The 26,848-nt window shown below is 37.4% G+C and overlaps 1 protein-coding gene across 8 annotated transcripts in view; it reads right to left on the bottom strand.

Annotated features, from left to right (window-relative positions):
• Window positions 1-26,848, bottom strand: part of INPP5F (inositol polyphosphate-5-phosphatase F) — a 98,224-nt gene that overhangs the window by 9,192 nt on the left and 62,184 nt on the right. For 3 of the 8 annotated variants that reach the window (XM_063102051.1, XM_063102052.1, XM_063102054.1), the window contains 12 exons: window positions 21,305-21,433; window positions 20,917-21,084; window positions 20,743-20,799; window positions 18,497-18,695; window positions 17,771-17,950; window positions 16,821-16,888; window positions 11,836-11,960; window positions 10,406-10,483; window positions 9,315-9,435; window positions 7,933-8,061; window positions 5,978-6,095; window positions 4,238-4,436 (listed from right to left, as the gene is read on the bottom strand). In XM_063102051.1, coding sequence (XP_062958121.1) covers window positions 4,238-4,436; window positions 5,978-6,095; window positions 7,933-8,061; window positions 9,315-9,435; window positions 10,406-10,483; window positions 11,836-11,960; window positions 16,821-16,888; window positions 17,771-17,950; window positions 18,497-18,695; window positions 20,743-20,799; window positions 20,917-21,084; window positions 21,305-21,433 — 1,571 coding nt within the window. Of the gene's footprint in view, window positions 1-4,237; window positions 4,437-5,977; window positions 6,096-6,587; window positions 6,634-7,932; window positions 8,062-9,314; window positions 9,436-10,405; window positions 10,484-11,835; window positions 11,961-16,820; window positions 16,889-17,770; window positions 17,951-18,496; window positions 18,696-20,742; window positions 20,800-20,916; window positions 21,085-21,304; window positions 21,434-26,848 lie in introns of those variants that run through there. The other 5 variants (XM_063102053.1, XM_063102056.1, XM_063102055.1 and 2 more) reach the window with 5 other exon arrangements.

Here is a 26,848-nt window from a genome sequence, read left to right as displayed (position 1 = left end):
CTGGGGTCGTCGTGGCCGAGTGCCGGTCCCCTGCGCCAACACCTAAGGGACTGTGACTGCTGCACATGCAGCCGCCCAAATAAAGCGGGTAGAAAGGGACCCGGTACGTTGGTGTAAGAAGAGCGAGTTGGGTGGAGTTGGGGAAAAGAGCTGGCGTACGGCATTCTACAGGGCACGTCTGCAGTCCCCCTATTTCGTTTCGAATTGAAGACCCTCTTTCCCGCCGTCCGTAAAGTCAGAGACTCTCCTGCGAGGACGCGGGGCGGGAGGGGGGACGGGCAAGGACACACAAGGCCAGAGGTGTGCAAGGCGGACCGGGCCGCCCGCGCTGGGCAGCTCCGCAGGGACGCAGGGGCCGCGCAGGGCTGCGTGCTCGGGAACCGCGTGCCCCAGCTGCCTGCCACCAGACACTTAAGTGGGGCCAGGACTGCAGGGAGGCGAGGGAGGCACTGGTCCCTGGCACGGAACTTACTGGGGTGTCAAAACACTCAGTTATCAGGATAAATCACTAGTGCAGTGTTTTTAAAAAATCAAAATTAATGCAAAAATATGGACAAAACACAAATTTAAATGAAGAAAGGATCCACCTCTGCACTTACACAACCCTGCCTCACTCTCGTAATCCCAGCCCTGATCCACTAAAACTTTATTTACAACTTAACAACAAAAAGACAAACAACCCAACTGAAAAACAGGCAAAGGATTTGAATAGACTTTTTTCTCCCAAGGAAGATATAGAAATAGCCAAGAAACACAAGAAAAAGTCCTCTACACCACTTGTCATTAGGGAAATACAAATCGAAATCACAATGAGATAGCATTTCACACACACTAGGATGGCTACAATTATAAAAATAAATGAATAAAGGAAAATAAGTGTTGGGGAGGACTGGAAAAATCAGAATCCTCATACATTGCTACCTCCCCCCCAGAGAGAGTGATCTGCCTGAGAGGAAAATGTAGTAAAATTTGATGAAGGTAATGGTTCTGTATCTGAAAAAGCACCACCTCTTGAAGGAAAGGCAGAAGATAAGTGAACAGTGAAAACCACTCTGAGACATTGGTGGCTCCTGCTCCACCTCCTCATAAGACCAAGACCACACCTAAACCCCCACACCACCTGGGTCTCCAAAAAGGGCTCATGCTGGGGCCAGCCACAGGGTGATTAAGTGCTTCCCATTAAAAACAAAAACAAAAAACCCCCAAGCCCCATCTTTCTACCCAAGCCAATTAAGCTCAAACATGAACCTGAGAAACCACTGGCTCCAAACCATCAGCTTTACCATCTATTCCATCTACCTCATCCTGCTCCAAAGCTTCAAAAGAAGCGGTCTGTAGCAAAACAGTAACAGTGGGAACTTTAAAGGGCAAGAAAAAACTAGCAAGCGGCCAATCCCTCAATCATTGTGAGACACAACCAGCCCGTATGGTCAGCCTGAGATCTTTCTGGGACCAGAGTGGACAGTCTCCAGTCTTAGCATTCACACCTGTTACTGAGGAGCAGACCACACAAAAATTCCACAAGTCTGTGGCCCCTGCTCTTCCTGCTCTTCTTGAGAATCAGCATGTCATTCCCTCAGACACTCCTGCTGCCCAAAGTTAGCAATGGAGCTCCCCCACGCATCGCTGCCTTAGACCCGAGTCAGCTCTCTACACTGAAGAAGTGACAAACAGAATCACTCCCCAGCAGGCACTGGCTTACATGTTGGCAGAGGAAACACAAACATTTTCACAACCAACAACAAGATAGGGAAGGCAGCAACTCAACTCATGATTTCTGGGTTAATGGGAAAATTTTCAGAATCTTTCTGTGCCCCAAAGGATGATCGTCAAAGGGACTCACTGGGACACTGACTCTGGTTCTGATGGGCCTATTTTGTATACTAATAACCACAAGGAAAAAGATGAGGATGAGGATGGCCGTGGAGGCTTTGGCAAGTAAAATAGGCAAAGGACACTCACAGTCACTCTTGGCAACTCACCATCTAAGAAAGAATCAGAAGACAAAAACATCATGCAGCAACATCTGAGGAAGAAAGGCAGGGAATCCGACAACAAATGGGAAACTAATCAGGAAACAGCCAGAGGCCCACAGCTGAAGATATCCTAAAATAATGAAGAGGCAGGACAAGAGCAAAAGTACTAAAAGGCAAACTCAGCAGAAAGCCCAGCCTGAGACCTACAGTGGCACAGCTACAAGCATGAAGGATCTCGAGGCTTAAGGAGTATGTAGAGGTCACTACTCCCCTGACAATGACTGTCAGGCACACAAGACTGGGCCAGGTTAACTCCTACAGACGAGGCAGCAATAAGGACAGAACTAACTGAACTTAAAGGTTTCACTGTCCATCATGAAATGTGAGACTACTCGGAAACAAATATTGATAATCTTTGGGGGTACCACCACTTGCTAAAGTCCTGAATACATGTGTTTCAGCTTAACTTGCAGTGAAGGAAGAGTGGGCTCTGCTTTTTTGGGAAGTGCTCCTCACCTGTACAACTCAAATGCGGCAATGAGCAAAAGGAAGGATGTTACTGATCCTGGCTAAAAGCACGTGTTATTGATGGTAAGTTACTCTTTATCAGGAGCTTTAATAAAAAAGATGAGCAGAAGACAATCACTGGCTTCCTGTTATCAGAAAGCCAAATTTTATAGTGTAGGATTAAAGGGAAATGGGGGGGATGAAATTGCTGGGCACCAGAGAGGGGTGGGAGTAAAAAAATCAGAAAAAAAGAAGCATTTCATCATGTTAATAAAGAGAAGAGAAAACTGAAGCACAACTATTTCTGAAGTAAGCTACCCAACAGTAATTTCTTAAAGACCTGATCCTAGAATATTCTTGTTTCACCATTTGATGAATCTATCTGCCAGAAATATGTGAGTGTTTCCATGGATCTTTGCAAGAAGCTTCTAGTGACTTTTAACAAAGCATGTTTACCCAAATTTTGTTGCAAGCTTTCTATATGCACTTTGCTTTTTTTTAATACTCTTCACTCAGGGTACCGAATTTCCACAAGAATTACAGGATTGGAAATCAAATCAGATGCAATGAGATCCTACAAAATGGTAGCCAGCATTAGAAATAAACCTTTTGGTTTTTCCCTATTTCAATTATCTCAAAGTAGAAACAAAAATACTTGATCTAAGGAGGATGATACTGACAATCACGTCACCTTTAAAAAAAACGAAGCATAAAGTTAAAACTCAAGCAAACTACAGGTGTGCTGCCTGTAGTTACTTCTGAATGGGAATTAAACATACTTTTTTTTTTCTTTTTGGTGCTGCATTAAGTTGAATTGCTGCTATTTTTAAAAAACAAACTACTGACGCACATGAATCAAACAGCTTAAAAGAACACAAATTTTCTGTTAAGATGTGTGTGAGGAAAACTTCATCTCTTATTTTAAAAGTCTGCAAATCACATCTATACATATAGTACTTACTATCAAAACAAAATAATCCATCAAATTAAAATCATGGAAGTTTTCCCTATGAACTTACAGTCAATTTTTAAATTCATTTTAATATATGTAAATACTATCTTGCATTTAATTATTCTTTAAAGCGTATTTTATGCCTCTTTTATTAAACACACACAAAATGTTTAAGATAAAATCTAAATAGAAGGCTTTATTCTCAAAGCTTGGTCTAGAATTTCCTTAAGTATTTCTCATTTATAATATTGAAGATTTTAGATTTCAGCCTAAAGGCAAGCACTCAATCTGGTGTATAAATTTAGATTCTGCTGTTCAATGATATTTTGAAGAACCACTTGAAACTGGATGCTTTTGTTTAAAAAAAATTTTAAGTATTAGTTGCCCTATTTATTTTATGAAAGGCCAGAACCACTTTATAACCACTAAAAATAAGCAGCATCACTGTACCTCTTGTTGTACTACTCATGTGCATTAATACAACAAACCTAGATTCTGTAGAGGCGAGGAGGGGAGACCTATGCAGTCTGCTGCCGGCTATAGTTTGTGAATTTTTTAAAAAATCAAATATTGCATTAAAATACTTCTCTTTATTACTGAGATTTTTAGCACCTCCTTAATTTTGTGCCCAAGGCAAGTGCCTCAGTCAGCTTGCCTTACTCCCAGCCCTGTATTGAAAATGGCCATGCACCATATACATCCATGCCCAAAGCTTTATGGACAGCTGCTAGCATTCACTATGACAACTTACCAACATGAGAAGCTAAAACAAGTTAGTCACCAGGACACCATTCCAACTCACCTAGGGTCACAGTCAATGAGGGCCCAACCCCCATGGAACTTTTCATCATCAGGCAGTAGTAATTTCATGTAACTCTGTAAGAGCTGGCTGATTAGTTCCTGGTGGCTTCTCTGATTTTCCTTATGCAAAGCTTCATGCTCCTTCTCCTTGGTAAATATTGAGTAAAGATCTTCTGTCACTGGAATGCCTTGCATCAAATCTAGGTTAGAAGTGTTAAGATTTATCATAACCTTAGTTTACTAATATATTTTTTTAAAACAAAAGAGAACATAAGACCTAAATTTATAAAACTCTTACAAGAAAATGTAAGCCTAAATCTATGTGACCTCAGATTAGGCATGATTTTTTAGATAAAACACCAAAATCATAAGCAACAAAAGAAAAATAGACAAAATGGATATCATCAAAATTAAAAACTTTTGTATTTCAAAGGGCCCCATCATAAAAGTGGAAAGATAACCCACAGAACAGAAAAAAATATTTACAACTCATCTATCTGGTAAGAGACGTGTATCCAAAATATATAAAGAACTCCTACAACTCATTAATAGACAAATAAGCCAATTTAAAAACGGGCAAAAGATCTGAATAGATGGGCTAACTTCCTTCTGGTGGGGCCTGCAGCTCAGGCCTTAATAAATCATTATAATCCCATTTTCTGTGAAATTATTTGGGAAATGAGACTCAAGAAGATTTCTGGCAAAGAAGATCTGCCAACCACTGGCCTTGCAAAGGGAAGTGATGAGCCCAGACTGCTACTGGCCTCTCTCTCCCTCAGCCTTGAAGAGAGCCAGCATCAGGACCAGGGTGAAGCTGACACTATCAAGGGCTGAACCGAGAGGACAGAAGCTGGGTCCTCAATGACATCACTGAGTTGCTACCCAACAGAAGCAAAGTATCTTATTCTTCCCTTGAATAAATGCTAAAGTCCAATTCTCTAGTCACAGCACACATACCCACTCTCTGGAAAATGAATCGAATTTCTGCTTTTTACATCAGCCTTCTCAAATTCCTAACTGGCCTGTGTCTACACCTTACTATTTCATGTGTGCTAAAAAATCAGGTGAAAAAATAAGATTTTTAAAAGATTCTCAGGGACCATAGGTCAGCTGTTACATTTGGTTCTGATCCATACACTCTGCATTTACTTTAATTTTATGAAGTAAGATTTTCATGAAAATTAAAAACATGCCAATGCATGAATTTCATTGGTTAGTCTACCCTCCCATTTCCTTTTCTAAAAAATGTTGAGTTGGTTAGGAAAATCTCTAAATCTGGTACCCTAATATTCTGTTAAATCATACTTACAGAAAAGGACAGTGTATCTACCCACAGCAAGAACATATGATAAATAGTGTACAGGAAAAGAAAATCATCTGGTCACATTACTCAGCCTTGAGTAATGGGGAAATAAAATGGAATGTGAAGTTTTTAATTGCTGAGGTCTTAGGGCACCTTATGCCACACTCCAGGAGCTTCAACCCTGCTTTCAGTTACACAAACGGCAAACTGACAAATACGTATGGAAATAGATGGTTTCTTTTGCTGCTCCAGCCAAAAATATTTGTCAAACTGTAGTCTTGTAAAAATTTGAAATTGATTTTTTGGGAAAGATGCTCAATATGGAAATACAAGTATATTATAAAACATGAGTGATGCTAATGAAGGTCGTTTCTGTAAAATGTTAGTCGCAGAAGGAATAATAAATCTTAAGGAAAGAAAAGTATTTCTGTTCCTTACCTATAACAGCTTGCCTATATGCGTCCTTAAATCGATTGAGGTAATACCTATTTGCAGAGTTAACTCCATCCTTCATCACTCCTGCTAACCTCCTTTCACCCGTCCTTGTAAAGTCACCCTGTCAAAGAAAAAGTCATTCTGACAATTTATAAAAACATAAGAATGTTCCCCAAATCAATTGCGGGCTGTCAGTTCAAGACTGGAATTCTACAAGCTTTTGTAATTTCCAAACAGTATAGTTAAAATATCTACTAGGATTTGAGTTTGATCCAAGCGTGTCAAATAAACATGCTATTGTGGCATTAAGTCTTCACAGTTAGATGGTATTTTAGAGTAAAGCCATTCTTGGCAATTTGTAGAATTTCTAGAATTTACAGGTCAAAATCAATTATATAACAAACATCAAAACAACAAAAAGGATTTAAGACTCAAACTGGTATAATATAAAAAAAATAAATCTCTGATGTGGGGAAATGTATTTATTACAATGAGATTTAACTTGTGTGTGTGGATATGTAAATATAAATAGAGAGGAAGACCAAAGGTTTCCATACCTCGCTGCATATTACAATCAGCTGTGGAACAATCCAGTGAAGATTTACATTACATTGTTTCGTTTCCCTTGCTTTTCACAACAAAGGTGTCAGAGCAAGTTCCTAGAGAGGCGGCAACTTAAACTTAAGGCAAGGAAGGTATAGTTTCTTTGTTCCCCCCATCTCAACCCTATTTCTATCTAAGGCCATCTCAGAAACAGGCCTCATCCTAAAACTGACAGTTTAGGAAGAACATACTGCCAATTAGGCCATTCCCAGGGAATATTAGTATAGCAACAAGTATACGTTACAGAAGAGAGATGCATGAATGCTGATCCCAAAGAAGTTTAAAATCAAAGGGAAAAAAAATTTAAACAATAACTTGAACAAGGACTTCTAAAGTTTACCTTCCTTAAATACCAGAAGCTTTTTATTAATTATTACTCAATCAAAAAGATAGACTATCTGATGTACAATTTGCTATAAGAACTATTCTGGAATGAACTATTCCCTTGAAGGCAGACTAAAATAAACCTAATTTAAACCAATTCAATCACTTCCTATTTCCCACAAAGGGAGTATTTAGTTACCAGAGCCTGTATTTTACACTTAACTTGAAATTCTTGGGCTGGCTGGTTAGCTCAGTTGGTTAGAGCACAGTATTATAACACCAAGGTCAAGGGTTCAGATCCCTGTACTAGCCAGGCACTAAAAAGAATATTCTAAAATTCTGTGAAGTCTAGTTCTGTAGGATCTTCAAAAGACTTAATTTATTAAAAAAAATAAAATAAAAACTAAAACATTTCTTCATCATTTACTATGTGTCAGGGAATGTTCTAAACCCTTACATGCATTAACTCATATAATCCCATGACGACCTTTTAAAATAGGCCTAGAATTACTTCAATTTAACAAATGAGACAGTGACTTGCCCAAGGTCACAGAGCCAGTAAGAGGCAGGGTTGGGATTCAAACTCAGAGGAGACAAAGTACCATATTGGGGCCAAATCCCGTCAGTAGACATGTTTTGCTTTGTCTGTATACAGTTTTGAGAACCAATCATTTCACATGAAATTCCAGATTTCCAGACTCTCTTGAAAAACTGGAAGGTCTGGCAGCAGAGGACCTCATAAAGCAACAGGAGACCGGCTCCCTTTGGGACAGCACATTCTCCTCAGATCCACACAGTCCCACCTCTCACTCTGATCTAAGGGGCAGCCTGCTTGAGTCACATTACCTGGCCTCTGCAGGAATTTGAATGGGTGACCCCTGCCTCAGCCAAACATTCTAGAAAGGAGTCAACTACACACACTTACCACCTATAGCCCACATACCTTTCCCTCAAAAACAAAGGTGGTCTTAAAACACAGTCTAACCAGTGTCTCACAGAACAATGTACAAACGCTGGCAGCGTGTATTTACCTTCAGAGCAGCTGTGCCAGCATATTGTCTGCTAATGGAGTCACCGTTGTTAGCCCACATTATCTGGTAGATCCGATTACATTTCACAGGTAGTGGCTGTTCCGGGGGCATCACACCTAATTTTTTCAGCTAAAATGAACACAGTGGTGGATTAACTGTATATGATCCAGGAAACCATAGCATAAAATTATACATGAAAAATTCATGTACAATTTAGGACTCTTAGATAAAAGAAATGGTGTTTTCAGACTGTTTTAAAAAATAAAGCACTGTGAAAAGGCAACATTATAAATTGCTACAGTTAAGTAAATAAAATATACTGTTTTGGCATAATATTTAATGTGTAGGATCATAATATTATATTTTGTCTTTGTTTTAAAGTTACCTATATTTAACTAAATATCAAAAAAGCACATGAAAACAATAATAATATTAATAGTAACAAAGTAGTAAGTGCTCAGTAAATGTCAACTCTGTGCCAAGGCTAGTGTTTGATGAGCTTTTAAATTACATTATATCATTTACTCCTAACAACCCTATGCAATCAATTCTCTTATTACCCCCATTTTAAAGATGATGAGACTGAGGTCTAGAGAGGTTAAGTTCTTTGCACGGAGTCAACACCTAGTATGTGGTGAGCTCAAAAGCCTGGCTGCTTAAACTCCATTAGAAGAACAGATGCATGTCCTCTGAGAACAGTCACAAGGTTTTACCAAGGGGAAAAAATAAAAATAAAAAAATAAAAAACAGAAACCATGCTAGGTATTTCCACATTGAGAATTTAACACAGGGACTTTGTTATCCAAGTTGAAGGGCTGAAAGATCTAAAAGGGGACACTGAGGTAACAGAGATAATGGAAGACAATGAAGGAAGCAGCTGCTACCCCTCAGGCTGAAGCACAAAGGGAGGTTCTGTGGTGTTAAAGGAACCCACAAGCCCCAGAACACAAGCTGCTGACAAGAGTTAACACAGGGGAAGGAGCCCGTCCCTCTTTCCTCCTCTTGCCTCATGGTCTTCCTTAAGCACCCCTTATTGGCAGAGCCAACTGCCCAAGCAGAAATGTGTGTACAGACCCCCAGCCCCCAATACAAAAGGGTAGGTTTGGAAGTGAGAGAAAAAAGGTAAGTGACCATACAATGCCACCCACTAGGTTCTAAAATGTTGGCCCTCACATTTTTGAGATGGGTACTTAAGAAAATGCCACTTTATTCAACTTATTTCTAGAGAAAGTAGTACTTCCCAGGTTTGAATACAACAGCAAGCATGTTTGCATACTGTAAATGTTCTATAGTACATTTGAAATTTGAAAAAAGATTTTAGCTATTTCTTGCATATGAAAAACATTTAAAAATGAATATTTACAATCCAAACTCCAAATTACCTGCTGTTCCATGACCACTCGTGCAATAGCAGCTTGGACCACGTTGGTACGATCCAGGCAGTCCATGCAATTAACACGAAAAATCCCTTCTTGTTTACATATTACCCCAGCTTCATCGACCCTTTTCAAAAATAGTACGGGATTATTTTACAATACGAAACACTTCAATAAGTTTTTCAAAAAACACAATTATTTAAGGTATGATAATAATTAACAGCAGCAGTAGCTATCAATTTGCTTGGAATATCATTATGTGCTAGGTATTCAGTCCTTAATAGACATTATTGTTAATTTACTCAATAATTTTTCAAGGAAGATATTATCCCAATTTTAGAAAATAAAAACAAAAACAAACAAACCCTGAGGTTTAGAGTGACTTGCCCCAAGCCCTACAACTACTAGGCAGAGCTGATACAACCCCAAAATATGCTTTTCTACACACTTTAAAAACCGGAAGGTACTTTAAAACAGCATCCTGTTCCTCCCTTTTGACCCAATAATAGAATATGCATCTAAACTATCTGAAATAGACTAAATTTACTTTACTGCCCAGTGAGGAGTCATGCGGCATGCCTTGCTCATCTAATTTCTCTGGCCACCTGAGCAGTCTTAAAATCTAATCGAATGTTCTCTCCTGTCCTTTAAGCCAATTTTTTCTTTCTACATCTACCTCCTATAGTCTGAGAATTATTTTCCTTCTCTGATAATTTTGAAATGCCTGAAAACTGAGAAAAAGTACCTCAAAACCTTCCTTCCTGTGTTAGGGATGGTAAGAAAGAGGAGAAAGAGAAAATTCAGACCATGGAGCATGAAAAGGAATAAATTTATGCCCTTAAAGAATAGTCACAGTGCATTTCACTTCACTTTGCCCAACCATCCGACACCTCTTCCCTGTTCAAAGCTAACACTGCCTAATGATCAACAACATTCTCTTGAAAAAGAGAATAGGAATTGGGAAGCAAAAGAAACAAAAACCAAAAATGCTTCCTCAACATACTGCTATTATTTTAATGGTTAGTGGTACTAGACAAATACAAGAGATTTCATAGACCAAGAGTTTGTCACAAAATGACTTCTTATGAAATACCTACCAACACCACTTCATGTCAAGAATAATGTCATAAATGGCATCTGTTAGTGTTTGAACATTCTCAAACTTCATTCCTCGGCTGAAATCCATGACAAAAGAAAGAAAAAATCTTTGGTTAGAGCACAGCCTCATAACACCAAAGTCATGGGTTCGGACCTCCATACAGGCCAGCCACAAAAAAAAATAAAAGGAAATAAAAGATCTTTAATATAATAATAGAATTCTTTTCTTAAACTTACTTAAGATATGATATTTAAGGTAGTTTGGAAAAATTAAAAAGGGTCATTACTATATGTACATCAGGTTAATACTACTACATATTGGATAGGTAATCATATACATGTTTATAACTAATCTGCCTTGTGAAAGAAATCATACTTAAGAATAGATTGAAGCATATTACAGGTATCAGAAGCTTCTTTCCACTCCAAATTTCCAATACGTATGTAAATTAACCTGAGTTACAGCCAGGATTATGGCAGAAAAGCCAGAAAGCACCCAAGTTAAAGACAACATCTTTATTCACCAATTGCTGTTTTTCCAAAGCAAACTCTAATGAAGTTTATCCATAGAGAAACAAGTATTAACAGAGTTTGAGGACGAGCCAGCAGGTGATTTTTAAGTAAAGAAACTCTTATTACTTCTGTGAGGCTCCAAAACAAGCAGAAAGAATTGCTCCATAAGTTCTTCAACTGGTGTAATCAAAGCAAAGATGGAATGCTAAGTCTCTATGTCATGTTGGAACAGAAATACTGTAAATATTTTGGGAACAATTAACTGAAAATTTTAGCCCAAATAAAGCCCATATAAAAATTAAAACCAAGTAAAAAAAAAAAAAATGAGACTCTTTCCCTTTTTTATTGGTTATAAATATTCATGAGATACAAAGCAGATTGTCACCCATCATGCCCAAGATGTGAAGGCCAGATCCATCCAGGCAGCATGCCCATTACCACGAATGACGGCTGTACCCCATGTCTCCCATCCAATTATCTCCCAACCTCCCTCCCTCTACCCCTCCACTCCACTTTGTATCCCAAGGTATGTTCTCTCCCTCTGCAACTCCAACACACTACTGTGGTCTTTCCTGCCTTCCTTTCTCTCTTAGCTCCCACTTATGAGTGAGTACATGGCGGTATTTATACCTCTGTGCTTTGCTCATTTCACTCAACAGTAGTTTCTCCAGGTTCATCCATTTGTTGCAAATGGGAGTATTTCATTCTTTTTTATGGCAGAGTAGTATTCCATGGTGTATATATACCACAGTTTCCTTAGCCAATCATCCACTGATGGACATTTATCTTTCCCTTTCTAACAAAGGGAAGAAAACATTTTTCTTCCCAGCAAAGAGAAGAAAAACTAAGGTCCCTGCAGCAGCATCTACCACAAACATTGCAACTGATCAAAACTCATCTCAGGAAGTCATCTTACCAGTGCTCATGGAAGTCAAATGAAACATAAGTGAGGTGTGAGTTGTTAAACAATAATACTTGCTTCAGGTAAGCATCACCAATAATTTTCTCTCTTCCTGCCTGGTCCACCAAGTTAATAATAACCTGAGAGAGTAAAGAAAAAGAAAAAATTAAGTTTAATCAGACGTCAGAATCATAATGTGATTTTTAATGATTTACATCATTATATTTTAGAATTATATTTTAGAAATATTTTATAGCCATGCTTAGAAATTCATCCACGCAAGCATCCATTTTTTCTTATAAAATTAAATTTTCATTTGTTACATAAATTTAGGTTTAGGACAATTGTTTACATCAATGGAATTAATAACTTTTTTATACATTTGCGATAACCAATTAGAATACATAACAAAACAACGTCCTTATAATAATAAATATTTTAAATATCTAGAATAATTTTTAAAATATATAAAACCTACATAGAGAACACTATGAAACTCTGCTAAAATATATAAAAGAAAACCTGAATAAATGTAGATACATACCATGTTGCTGGATGGCAAGGTTCAATACTGTAAAGATGTCAAGTCTCCTCAAATTAATCTATAAACTCAATAATCCCAATCAAAACTCGATCAGGATCTTTTTATGGACTTGACAAGTTAATTCTAAAGTTCATCTGGAAGAGTAAATATGTGGAAAAAAATTTGGAAACTAATAATAATAAAGGGGGACTTGCCCCATAGGAGAGCAAACGTATTCTAAATCTACAGCAATTAAAACTGTGTTACTAGAATAGAAATACATAAATGACTGAAAAGAACAGAAGCAATGGTCCAGAGACAGACCTATGTACATTGAAGAAGCTGAGAGATGCTTAACAATACCATTGTGGGACAAATATGGATTATCGTATAAATGGTACTAGAATCACTGGGGGGGCAGGGAGCTTACATTAGCTCCTTGCATCTCATTAATCATACACATGATAAATTCTACATGCATTAATGATCTAAATATTATTTATTCAAGTTATAAAAAAGCTAGAAGAAAATTCAGGATAAAGTTTCCATAACTATAGGTTGGAATATAACTTTCTAAGCATAATATAAAAAACAGTGGTCATAAAGAAAAAGATGGACAAATGTAATAACAAAAATTTTAACCCTGTGTACCAAATGACAGTATAAACAATGGTAAAAAAAAAAAAAAAAAGACTACCCAGGAGAATATACCTACAATGTAGAAACCAACAAAATATTAAAAATGAACCCAATAAGGAAAAACAAATGGGTGAAGGATACAGAGAAAATTCCCGAAAGAAAATGTACAAATAGCTAATAAACATGAGAGTACAACTTTGTTAAAAATCAAAGGAATGCACATTTTAAAATAGAAAACTAATAACCAATTAGAATATACAATAAAACAACGTTCTTTATATATAAGCAAATTTGAATACTAAATATAGACAGCACTGGTGAATATGTGGGGAAATGGGCACAGGCTCCCATTGTTGCTGGGAGTGTAAACTGGTGTGATCTTTTAGGGAGCAACAGAGTGGTAGGTATCAACTTTAAATAAACTATTTGATCCAGCAATTTCACTTCTAGAAATTCATTCTATAAAACACACAAGTGTCCCAAAATATATGAGATGTTTTCTGGAGAATTTTTATAATAGCAAAAATGACTAGTATATTCTAAAGGGCCACCAATGGAGAAATGGTTAAATAACAGTCTTGAGATCTTAAGTGAAAACAGTTGCAGAATAGTATACATGGCATAGCCCTCTTTTGAGTTAAGTTTTGAATTGTGTATATATGCATGCATCAAGGTGTGTGGGGGTTTTTTGTTTTGTTCTGTTTTGTTTTGTTTTACTACAAATGACAAATCATTGACTCAAAGCTCAGAACAAGTCTGGAGGTAGAATGGTTCCAGAATGGCTTAACTCAGTGGTCCCTGATACCATCAAGGACAAAGGTTGTTTCCATCTTTTTGTTCTGCCAGCATACTGTTATAATCTTCAGGTTAGTTAATTCAGTCTCAAGAGAGCTGCAGCAGTTCCACATCAAATCCAGACACAACAACCACAGGGGACTGCTGGTTCCTGTGTCTCTTTGTATTAGAGCAGAAAACTTTCCCCAGAAGCCTCCCAGGGGACTTCCCCCACATCTCATACCTCACCGGCCAAATCACCAATGAACACGCACAGGCCCACACCAAAACCGATAACTGGCAGGAGCAATGGTGCCACCACAATTGAGTCAGATTGACCGTGGTCCCATCGCCCCAGAAAGCAATTACCCAGGAGAAGACGGATAAATGAACACTGTTGGGGCAGTGTTAGAAATCACGAAGTGTCTGCTCAATACATGCACCTATAAAATTGATGTGAAAATCAACAGGAAGCAGGGACGGGTATGGGAAGAGCTTGTTTCCTTTGCTTACACAGCTCAGTATTGTTTCATTTTTTAATGATGTGTGTTACATTTAAAATGTAGTTTGTTCTTTATAAAGCTACTTATAATTACAAATGTTGCTAATACATGAATTTACTCACATTGTTAAGAAACTGATATGCAGAATAAGGTCAAATCCTTCCTGACCACAACCTAGTCCCCACAGCCCTCCCTGGAGGTAACTACTGTTATCAGTTGGGTGTGTGCCCTTTCAGCCCACATGAATGCATGTCTCTACAAATGTGCATGCCATGTACGTGTGCAGAAAGAATGGATGGAAGAGAACTCCATATATGTGACAGTTTTGTTTTGTGGGATTTTTATTTATTTATTTATTTTATTTTATTTTATTTTTTTTGGTCTTTTTCGTGACTGGCACTCAGCCAGTGAGTGCACCGGCCATTCCTATATAGGATCCGAACCCGCAGCGGGAGCGTCGCTGCGCTCCCAGCGTCGCACTCTCCCGAGTGCGCCCGGGCTCGGCCCGTGGGATTTTTAAAATGGTAACATTCCATATGCTGTTATAGAGTTTTCTCACTCCACAATGTCATTTTAAGATCTTTCCATGTTAGTTCACATACATCTATCTTATTTTTTTAAGCATTGATAGTCAATATTTTTGATGTGCCAAACCCATTTATTAACCCACTGTCCTCCTGATGAACAATTAGGTTGTTTTAATGCTGCCATGAATGTACATGTCTTTCTGTACATGACACCTTGATTGAATATGTATCTCTCAGGTAGGTTTAAAAAATTTTTTTTCTATCGAAGTTACAGTTGCTTCACATCCTTGACAAAACTTGGCATTTTCCATCTTTTTTATTTTAGCCATTCTGGTGTGTGAGTAATGGTTTTAATTTGCATTTCCCTGGTGATTAATGAAGGGGAACACATTTTCATATGTTTATTGGCTTTCTGGATATCCTTTTTTATGAACAGTCTGCTCAATTCTCTTGTCCAGTTTTCTCGAGTTGTGCATCTTTTGTAATGAATTTATAAGAGTTTTTAAAATATAGTGTAGATGATAGATATGAGTCATATGCATGCATTGAAAAATCTTAAATATCTTCTCCCACTTTGTGAATTGCCTTTCCATTCTCTTAATGGTGCTTTTAAGTAAACAGATTTATTTTAATAAAATAAAATAAATTATTTTATTTATTTTAATAAAGCCCAACTTATCAATTTATTTTCACTATGGTTAGTGCTTTTAAAGTCCTGTTTAATTACAATAATGTTTTAATAAATAATAAATGATAACGTTTTAATAAAAATAAAGTCTAATTTATCAATTTTTTTCATTATGGTTAATTTTTTCTTTAAATAAAAACCATTTCCTAGGTGGGCATTACCCTTTATTAAACAACTAATAAAATATGACATAATCATATGTTAAAAACATGAGAAGACAATTATTAGTGCTTTTTTTAAGTCCTATTTAAGACCCAGGGTCAAAAAAGATGCTCTATATTTTCCTCTAAAAGCTTTATTGTTTAACCTTTCCCGTTTAGATCCATAATCCATCCTGAGTTGATTTTTGTATAGGGTATGTTAGGTAGACATCAAAAAGTAAAATTACTGGGTTAAACAGTATAAGCACGTTTTATTTTAGTTGATAATACCATTCAAAATGGCTGTACCAATTTATGCTCCTTTTAACAATGTGTGAGAGTTCTCATTTCTAAACACAAATACCTGCCTTTCTCTCTTATTCTCAAACTTTACAATTTTTTTCAATTTGAAGGTTTTCTTTCTATTTCCTTACTGAGACTTTGTTTAGGATTGCACAAAAAACATAATTATTTGGGAAGAACTGAAATCTATTCAATACTAAGTCTTTCCTTCCAGGAACATGGTATTTTCTCTCCATTTAGGTGAGGTTTTCTTTTCTGTTCAGTCATTCTTTTTATTTTTTTCTTCTCTATACGTACATGGTATCTGTTGTTTACTACATTTTAGGTTATTTATTCCTATTTTACTTTTGTTGTTGTAAGAAAAATGCATCCATGGCATTGTACATACAGACTGGTCATTGCTAATGGATAAGAGTGATACTATCATATATTAATTAATCTTGTATTGAAATTAGTGAACTTGTATTTCACCTAACAGTTTTCAGTTGACTTTGGTTTATATGATGACATTGCTGTATTTGAGTGTGTGCATACATATAAAAAGTGGGCATAGTAAAAAATATTGAAAGATATATATCAAACTATGATCTCCAAGAGGTGGAACTGTAGGTGGTACTGAGAGATGACTTTCATTTCTTAGTCTAGACACTTCTTGGACTGTATTAATTAATTGGCAGCAGTATAATCTCTTTATGTTATTCAAGAAGTCTAAAGTTGCTGACAATGATAATTCTTAAAGAATAGTAAGAATACTCTTAGCTTATGTGTTTTTTAATTTCATGACAAATGCTGCTTTGCTTAATTATGACTAGCACATTGTTATTTTCATGAAATTTAAAGAAATAGATATACAATCATTTCTAAATATGAAGGAACATTTTACTTCTACACATCAAAGCCCACCTGTTTTTTGTAAATTTTCAGTTGTTCTTCGAAATGGGCACAGAAATAGGCAACAGTTTCCTTTTCACCTACAAAGAAGTGATACAAAATCTATTTTTCCTTCCCATAATTAAGACAGAAATTAGTGTCTATTTTAAATAATTTGACAGCCCAAATGTCATTAAGATTGTCTAAAACCATCATTTTAAAATTTAATGCTAAGCCAAAGATCTCTGATTTCTTTTATTTTCCAACTAGAAAAAATCTAAAACATCTGAAAGTATAAACTGTGAAATTATAACATTTATTATTTATATACACAGCCTCTTCTCAGAAAAGTTTTCACATGGCTTATAATAAAATAAAAACCCCTCTAAAACAATGATATTTTGAAAAACTGAAGTTATATGGAATTCTCACACAGAATACAAATTTGAGAAAAATACACAATAAACAATTTTTTAAAAAATCAACCTCATTCAGTAATCTAATCATATTTAAATGGCTTAGCTATTCTGGTGATAAGGTTAAAACACCAGAAGAAATAAACTCCTCAATATTAAAAAAAAAAAAAATCTTCCATAGAGAGACATTTGAGTAAAGACATCTTATTGATTTCTGGTAGATTCCATCTTATGATAATTTCTGCTTCTACAAATATTGGGTACATTTACTCTTCTCCAAGGTTAAACATTCAATACAGTATTCAGAGCAACAATTTAAAATCTGTGAAATAAGCTATGTACATTTTGCTCTACTGTTAGAGAAATTTTTTACTGTTAAAAAATGACTTAGTCAACTATTATTTCTCCATGATTATCACATCACGGATTATTACATTTCTTTCATAGTATGAGTTATTGTTTTGAATTAAATATCTGTCAAAGCAAATCCAAACCTATCAAGTGTCTAATTTTTTTAAAAAATATTCTGAGATCATCATTTGCAAACAAAATAATTGACATGCTTACTTTTGTCCAACCGAGGTCTTGGATTATAGCGATACCCAACCTGGCTCCAAAAGACAGGCACAGAGCCTCGTGTTTGAATAAATGACAGGGTGTGATTATGAACATGAATTAATTGCTCAGTCTCCACGTAATTTGCAACATTTCCATTTTTATCCACTCCCCTCCGTTTATAGCGCATTCCTGAAAGAAAATTAAAGCAGAAAACAGCAACATTTAAAAATTTTATTTAATTTGACTACACGATGCTTCCTAATCACACATATGTCTTCCAGGATAGCCTTGGGGATACAATGTGCAACTGCCAAGTAGAACAGTATCAACCTACCCAAATCATAACTGTGCGCATCATAGTCTTTAAAAAGTTGAAGAGAAGATAGCTCTTCTGAACTGAAAGAGCTTTCCCAAAGGTGCTAGCCCTCAGGAAGGATTTACCACTGTGATGCAAACTGTCAGTTGGAATGCTAATATTCAGAAACACATCCCCAAGTGACTTCCTTCTCTTCTCTCTCTATATGCCTCCTTCTCTTTCTCATTTTGCTAACTCTTCTCTATTTACCCCTCTTCAAAAGTTAGTCCCCAGTTACATCACAGTATTTAGAGTCACTGAGCACTTTGAAGCCAACCGTGTTTCTAAATCTATTATTGTCATTAGCCCTTCAACGCATCTGCAGCTTTTCCATTCTCCCCTGGATTTGACTTGCATGCTGTTACAGCCCTCTAACTCACCTGCTCTGTGCCTACTTCGGCGTGAAATGAGAGCAACTAGGAATCGTGGGTGAATGTCATCTACACAGGTGGACTCCTGAGGGGGGGTCTCTGGGCTGCTTTTCTCATCGTCAGATGATTCATTATAATTAACCACAAGTTCTTCAATCTGCACAAAACCTTGGATAATGGGGATAATCCAAAAGTCCACATCTGGTGTCTAAAAACAATATAAACGTCATGTTGTTTCTATTCTGTGCAGCACTGTTACTTTCTTAAATCCAAACAGTAGTCAGCACATATTTGTCAGTATATTAGAAGCAAAAAGCTTCTACTCTTCAACTATATTTTCTGGTTATTAGAGAACACTGAGGAAGAAAGGGGAGGAGAGAGGGCCTCTCCTTTCTTTTACAGTAATCATTCAAAAAGAGCCGATGAGCTAGACTTCCTGGGTATAAATTCAAGGTCCATCACTTACTAACTCACTAGGAGAGTCACTTACTCTCCCTGTGCTTTGACATACTCCTCTGTGAAATAGGTTTTATCTACTTCATAAGGTTGTTGTGAAGATTAAATGAATAATACATGTAAAGTGCTTAGCACAGTGCCTGCCATACAGTAAGTGTCTAACAAATGTAGTTAGTATGATTATTCCTGTAGGTATAAAAAAATAAAGCGTAAAGGTTGATTTTCAACTCCCAATTGTATTAAGCCTTTAATAGAATATAACTAACTCTGATCACTCTCATGAAACACATATATCTACTTTATTTTCAGTTTAGAAAAAAACTTGCTTCACCAACTTAAAATCAAAATAGTAAAAAACCTCCCCTAAAAAGTCTTTCCATATATGTCTAATTTTTAAATGTCCTCCAAGATAATTAGGAGAGTATTAATTAAAGTTAGAGATTTCCTCTTCTATGTCTTTCAGCCTAAGAATACTCAGATTTCTCAACTGACTACATGCAAAGTCAATAAAGGATTTAAAAATGCCCCAGAGAGTTGTTCTTGGTCCTGCTTTTCCTCTTATCTCCATAACTGTACCTCAGCCTTAACCTCAGCGTCCACTTCAAATCCACCTCTTCTTCCACCACCATAGACTCCAGGTCCCATCTCACAGTTTTGGTTTATGGAGTCTACAGATAGAATCTTAGAAGGTGGTTAGAGTTTTAAATACGAAGGTGAAAGGTCTACCTGCATTCATTATTCTTGTCACCATTCCCATTAGTTGTATATTTGTTCTAGCAATAATGCAAAACTCTTGACAGGAACAAAGAAATGTATATTGCCACATGTCACCTTTATTGTAAGTCGGTAGTTTTAAATGGTAATGTAAAAGTGTTCTGACAAAAACCCTGCAAAACCTAGCAGAACTCAATATTGTCAGCATACGGGACAAATGCTCATTACAGATGCCCTTATTTTTTTTCTCCATAACTGGGTTTTGGTGATCACAGTTTTATCAGCATCATAAACAGGTGAGAATAATCTCACACCTCATTCTCAATAGAGACATGATAGATATCTAGTGGAAGACACCTCTAAATAAAGTAAAAATCATTTATACTAACCACAACTAAGGGGGAGAAACAGAAAGGAAAAAGTTTTGAGATTTTTGAAAAGTTAGGAAAAAGATAACAACATATGACCCTATTCAGTTATTTGCCTGCTTTGTTTAGTGTCCAAAACAGTAAATGGCACCTAGCAGGCCTTCCATAAATATTTGTTGATTAAATAAATGCATTTTCTTTAGACAGTCATAATTTTCTAATATATGTGACAGAATAAAGGAAGAAAGTAATCATCAAACTGGAAGGAAACTCATGCAATAATCTCATCTTATTCTGTGACTTCCCTGAATCAAATACTGGCAGAACTAGAATGGCCTTAGAGATTTGTCTACCCCATTTGCCAGATGAGAAAATGAGAGGTCCAGGGAAAGTACATGACTGGTATCATCATAGGAAAACTGGGCTTTACTATCCCAAATAAGTACAAACAAAATACCTCTTTCACAGAATGTTCATGGACATTAGTTCCACAGCCTTAAATTGCTACTATCCTATGGGAACCAGCTAAAAAGATCAGCCTGTGGCTTGGCAGTGGTATTGTGAACTGCCTTAAAATAATGCCTAGGTTTTCGCTAGCTAAATGATTCCCATTCTATACAGGAAAACATTATAGTGAGATTTTAAATTTTATTTTAATACAATTAAAAAATATTTGCTTAACCACAATAACAGGATACTTTAGAAACAACTACTCACACCAATCTCAGTAAGATCTTGTATCATATATTTATTCCAAAAAAATCGGTCATCAACCTAGAAAACGGTAGAGAAAACAGTTCAGAAACATATTATTTCAGCTTTCCAATAAAAGCCAAAATAGGCCACCAATTGTTCCAGAGGGCAAACCCTGCTCTGAGTGGTGAGTGGTACCTTCTGCCAGAGGGGACGGCCGTATCTCTCCCCAGCACTCTGCCTCTGCACCGAATTGGTCAGGTCATAGGTCAAGCTATAGTAAAAGGATTCTGAGTCCATGAACATCTTCAACAACTCCTCAAGTAATCGTCTCTCCAACTTCTCCTTTTCTTTACTTTCCTTAACCTATAAGAAATCAATCTACTATTACAGCAGAAATTAAATGTAAAGTATTATGTGGATAATACGTGACTTCCTAGGAGAGAAGTGAAAATCCCAAGGACATGAGGAGAAAGTGCTTCTATATAACAAATGGATTGAAAATAAATTCACTGGCAGAAAAATCACCCCTAAATTTAAAACTAATCAAAGATGAATTCAAAGCCCATATCAATTAAACTCTTACTTTCTTTTTATTAGGAGCAGACACATTGGATTTAATGTGCGTAAAGGTCTTCAGTAGAAACTTTGAGTCATCAGGAGATGATATAATCTTCTCTGGTTTGTTAATCCCAAAATGATGCTTCTTACAGAGCTAAATAATTAGGGACAGAAAGATTATTCATTATTATTAATTTCTTCTTGCTAAATGTTCAAGTATGAGTGTAAATGTGAACCAAATGCTCATGCATTTTCGTTAAAAGTAAACCTCATGAGTTAGTGAAATGACCAAGTAGACAACTGATAGAAAACACAGCTGTGGTTTCAATAATTAGAAAGACATAGTAGAGGATAAGACACAAAGAATACAGAGCAAGATATTCTTAGGATTTAGAAGTGGAAAATTCAGATTAGGATCATAATTATAATAAGTTCTTATCTAATAACTGAAAAATAAAGTGCTCCAGTTGAGGTTAACAGTGCTTTGAAAATTGCCATCAAATAATAAAAGTATTGCAAAATACACACTTGCTATGCTTCAGAGTCGTTACAGGTATCTGTGCCAAATAATCATTCATGCTAATCAATTTGGTATTTTGGTTGAGAAGACATCTTAAGAGTCTGCTCTACTGGAAATCTTAAAAGCTGGACATTTCAATCACTCCCTCTCCCCCATCCTCATATACACTAGTGAAATCAGCATAACAAAACACATGTTTGGTCAAGAGATTAGCTAGATTTGAAGCAGCAATAATTAGGGGCTGCAGGAAATATGGAGCCCAACTGACAAAGGTGAGGAAGTGGATGGGAACATGAACGCAGCTGTGTTAAGGCAAGGGAAAGGCACAGGCTATGCAGAAGATGCCTGGTTGAAGTCAAGGGTTTTACATATGACTCCACATGGTTCAACACACATAGCAAATATTGTCAAAGGTACACAAGAATTCTATTAACAATATGCAGACCAATTCCATTTTTCAACAAACTAATGTTATCACTACACTAATGGGGGAGACTCCTATTAAGAGCTAACAGCTACTAAATGCTTGTTATTGTTAGTGTCATACAAAATAGTCAACAGATGATAAATGAGAACAAAAGCTAGTTCAAGTTCTGATTAAGAGAAAGAGAGACCATCCATGACTTATCAAATGTGGAAGTACAGACTAATAACTGGACCAAGTTTTCAGATGAGGTGGAATCTTCAGCTGATTTTATGTCTTTTCAAAATTATGGCTATCAGAAACTATTCACATGGGTTTCACAACATGATTACAGCTTTAAACTGCTCCTGCTCTACCATTAAAGAAAAGGGAACTAAAAATGAGGTAGAAAAAAAGCTATAGTCCTCCTGCCAAAAGTGAGCTAACTTATTTCCCTTCAAATAAGAAAAACTAACATGACCTTGAGTTGATGGGAAGGAGAGAAGAACCAAGTGTACGGACATTGCTCCAGCAATCCTCCCCTCACTCCTCTTTCTACTGATCATTCTCACCAGTGCACAAACATATAGATATTTTTCTCCTCCTAACATCTCTGTTTGATCCCTCTTCTTCAAGCAGCTAGTATCTTATTACTTTGTGTTCCTCACTGCCTCCAACCCCACTCCTCCCGTTCTTTCTCTCCAACCCACTCCAGTTTGGCTTTGGCCCCCCACCAAAGCTGCTATCTTCAGCGTGACCAGTGACCTCCACCTTGCTAAACCTAGTGGTTCACTCTGGTTCTCGTCTTAACCTCAGTAGCATCTGACAGCTCGCCCCTCCCTCCTCTTTGATACACTGCTTCACCAGGCTTCCCCTGGTTGTTCCTTCTCTATCCCTTTGACTGGCTCCTTTCCGACCAGTTGACTTCTTAATGACTAGGCACCCCAAGGTTCCTTCCTTGATTCCCTTCTCTATCTGCATCCATTCCCTCAGTGATTTCATCCAGTCTCATGGCTTCGAATACCATCCATATGCCAACTCCTCCCTCCCAAATGTATATCTCCAGCCCAGCTCCCTCTCAAAACTTTAAACCCACATATCCCAACATTTCCACTAGGATTTCCACAAGGCATCTCAAATTCAACATGTCCAAAACCAGACCCTCATCTTCCCTCTGCTACCTTCATCTCCTATTCCTCTCCTCCCGTGCTTATACCACTCCACCCACGCTGGGCTCCTTGCTAGTCCTCAGCAGATCAGGAATGCTTCCACTTCAGGGCCTTTGTTCTAGCTGTTCTCTCTGCCCAGACACCCTCTCCCCAGATTCCTTACCACAATCTCCACTCTTGGGCACTCCGTCCATCACCCATACTGCACTCAACTTTTATTTCCATGAGCATTTATTACTTTGTAAAATACATAATTATGATGTTGATGTTTATTGTCTGTCTCCCCGTTCTGTAACGTAAGCTCCATAATGGCAGGGATCTTTGTTTTGTTGAATCATATATCTATCTCCAGTGCCTTAGCAGTACCTAGTATCAAAGGTCTCAGTAAATATTTGTTAAATGAATGAATGGGCTCACTCCCCTTCTTCCATGAACACCTCTCACACACACCCTACCCCTTCCTTGGTGGAGTATCTCTGGGACAGCAGAGCAGCAGTTTTTAAAAGATACTCCCCCGTTAGTCCCCTGCTTCTGCTTTGCTGGGGCATTAAGCAATTGCTAGTTAGCAGTTTGTATATAGAATGTAATAATCTAGCCATATTAATAATTTTCATTTAAAAATTTGAAAGCATGCCCAAAACCTAGTTACAGATTATTGCAATCTTAATATTCAACACATATTATACATTTCTCAAAGAATATTATACATTTGTCAGACGTTCCTTAAGAGCATCCAAGCCAGCAAAATCTCTTCCCAGGAATACAAAAGACTATTCTAAAGATCTAGCTATTCTAAAGTAAATCTGTAGCAGCCCATCTAGTCTGTGAGCATACTTTCTTTCCTCACTCTCAGAAGGAAAGGAGTCAATTATTTCCCGTCTAGGCTAGTTTCCAGCTGTGTCTCCTCTTTGATTAGGGCCTTGCCTCCTCATTCACCCCCCTCTCCTCTGTCCCAACCTCTCTCTTTCTAATAGCCCCTTTCCTAACACATGTTAACATGTTTACATATGCCAGAATCTTTTTTTTTTTTTGTCTTTTTCGTGACCGGCACTCAGCCAGTGAGTGCACCGGCCATTCCTACCCGCGGCGGGAGCATCGCTGCGCTCCCAGTGCTGCACTCTCCCGAGTGCGCCACAGGCTCGACCCCCAGAATCTTTTTAAAAATCCATTCCTAAACCCTAGAATCCACTCTGTGATCAGCAGTATATACAGTGTCACACTCACTGGAACTGTGAGGACTACAGTCTGATTGAGACAGGTCAAAAAGTGAAGGCTCCAGTGAAACTGCTCAGGCAGAGTATAACAACAGCCTCCTCAACTCTGAAAAAAATATACATCTCTAAGAATATGGCACTAATAACCACTCCCTGTTGTCCATTCCTCCGGTCCCCAAGACACCAATCTTAGGGGGGCCTTTCCCCTCCTCTAGCTGTTCAGCTTCCTTAGTTGGTCTCTCTCTAAAAATGATGGCGTCCCCAGTGTTCTATCCCTAGCCCTCTTCTCATTCTGTATCCTCAGTCTAGACAATGTCACCTCTTCATTTTAACTGCCACTATCTTTCTTAACCTTACCCTTTTGTCCTGAGCTCAAGACCCATATGTATGACATCTCCCCGTCATTAAGACACACCAGCGCCTCAAACTTAGCATCTCCCAAACTGATCAACATCTGTTTCCCAAATCTTAATCCTTCCCTGGTATGCCCTACCTCAGATAGCAACTACACCACCCACTGGATCACTTAAGCGAGAAACCCTGGAGTCGCCATCCATTACTCTCCTTCCTAAAAAAAATAATCAACCCCTTTATGCCCACCGCTATTCTGTTGATTCAAATCCTTGTCTTTTGCCCAGACCAGTGTTTCTAAATGGAGGTGCTACTGGCATAGCAGACAAGAGATTCTTAATGCAGGGTCATCCCATTCTGCAGACAACCTAACACCTTCTTTTGTGAGCTGAAGCGTTTCACCTAAGCACCAGGCTTCAGGTACTGAGCATGATCGAGCTCTAGGCTCTCATCTCCCATAAAGCTCTTTTAGTCCCCTTCACCATGCTGAGGCCAAATCTCTACCTGCTACTGCCCACTTCTGGATCCAGACCCAGAAAACCTATGGCTTTATTTCGATCTACTGCTCCATTCATGGTCCGTGAAGATGCTTCTTCTCTCTAAGCCTGGCAGTGTCATCTTTTTCTATTTTTATTTCTTTCATTTACTCTCAACCTGGGCTTGGAACAGAGTTGATATAAGCCTATCATCCCTTCTTACCCACAGCTATGAAGTCCAAAAAGCTCTGAAGCCTAAACGTTAATTTTTTTAACGTGTTAAAAACTCACTTAATGACCAGACATGCCCTGAACTGATATGAAGATGATACTGATAGCCATCACTCTCCTCCCTCGCTAGGAATTTTCATATAATTCTTTAATATTAATAATGTGTTGTATTGTGAGGTGATACTCCCGACTCACTGGGGGTGTAGAGAATACATGGAAAAACTTTTTGAAAACACCATAAAACTTGAATTCTTAAATATTGCCCCAAAGGGTTCAAATAAGGATTGTGAATCTGTACAACAAGGCACAAATTCACTGAATCATCTTAACCAGAAGTCTTTCTCCATTTCTCAAAACTAATTTTTCTAAATAGAAATGTAAAACTACTACTATAAACATAAACAGTTCCAATGAATATTTAAGCATCTTCTATATAGTTACCTTTACAAAAGAAAGTATAGAGCACTATCTTTCTGAAAAGGCTAAATTCAGTCCTACCAAAAAACAGAGAAAGAGAAAATTATTTCTTGGGATCCTTTCCAGTCCTAAGAAGCTTTGTTTAGACAGAGCCCTTGGGATACAACATATAGCATTGACAGTAGGATCACCTTCCCTTTTCCAGAGGCCCAGCCAGTTCTGTGTAGTACATGGTGAGGCCCTTATCACAACTCTGATATACACAATCTCAAAAAACAAACAAACAAAAAAAAAAAACCCACCACCACAAGCTCTACAGTCTTCCCCTAGTTTTTCTATTACTCTTGAAACTTAGTTTCACAACCAAGATTAAAGGCTGATGCTGATGTTTAAGAAAAGGAAAATAAATGATATTACGTTAAAAGTGGTATCTATACCCATCTGGAGCTACAATTTTAAACAGATGTCTAATGGGAAACAAAATACAGGAAATGATGTGGTTATCCATTAAGGCAATGAGATACAGCAAGTAAGATATTCAGACACGGAACATAAGCCTATTATACTTCAAAGGGTATTTTTTCAAAGGAAAGAACATCTATGCTTTCATTTATTTGAACCCCACAGGTTCTTCATCACCTTGTACAGATCATTTCTTTTAAATGGCACGCTGTTTTGAAAAATAGTCTGACAGTTCCTCAAAAGGTTAGACAGAGTTATTATATGACTCAGCAATCCCACTTCTAAGTATACATCCAAGAGAGATGAAAGCAAACTTCCACCAGAAA

This window comes from Cynocephalus volans, chromosome 7 (genome assembly GCF_027409185.1).
Source record: "Cynocephalus volans isolate mCynVol1 chromosome 7, mCynVol1.pri, whole genome shotgun sequence".
In the NCBI taxonomy this organism is placed as follows: Eukaryota; Metazoa; Chordata; class Mammalia; order Dermoptera; family Cynocephalidae; genus Cynocephalus; species Cynocephalus volans.
The sequence above is the reverse complement of the archived record's forward strand: the minus strand, read 5'-3'. Positions and strand labels throughout refer to the sequence as shown.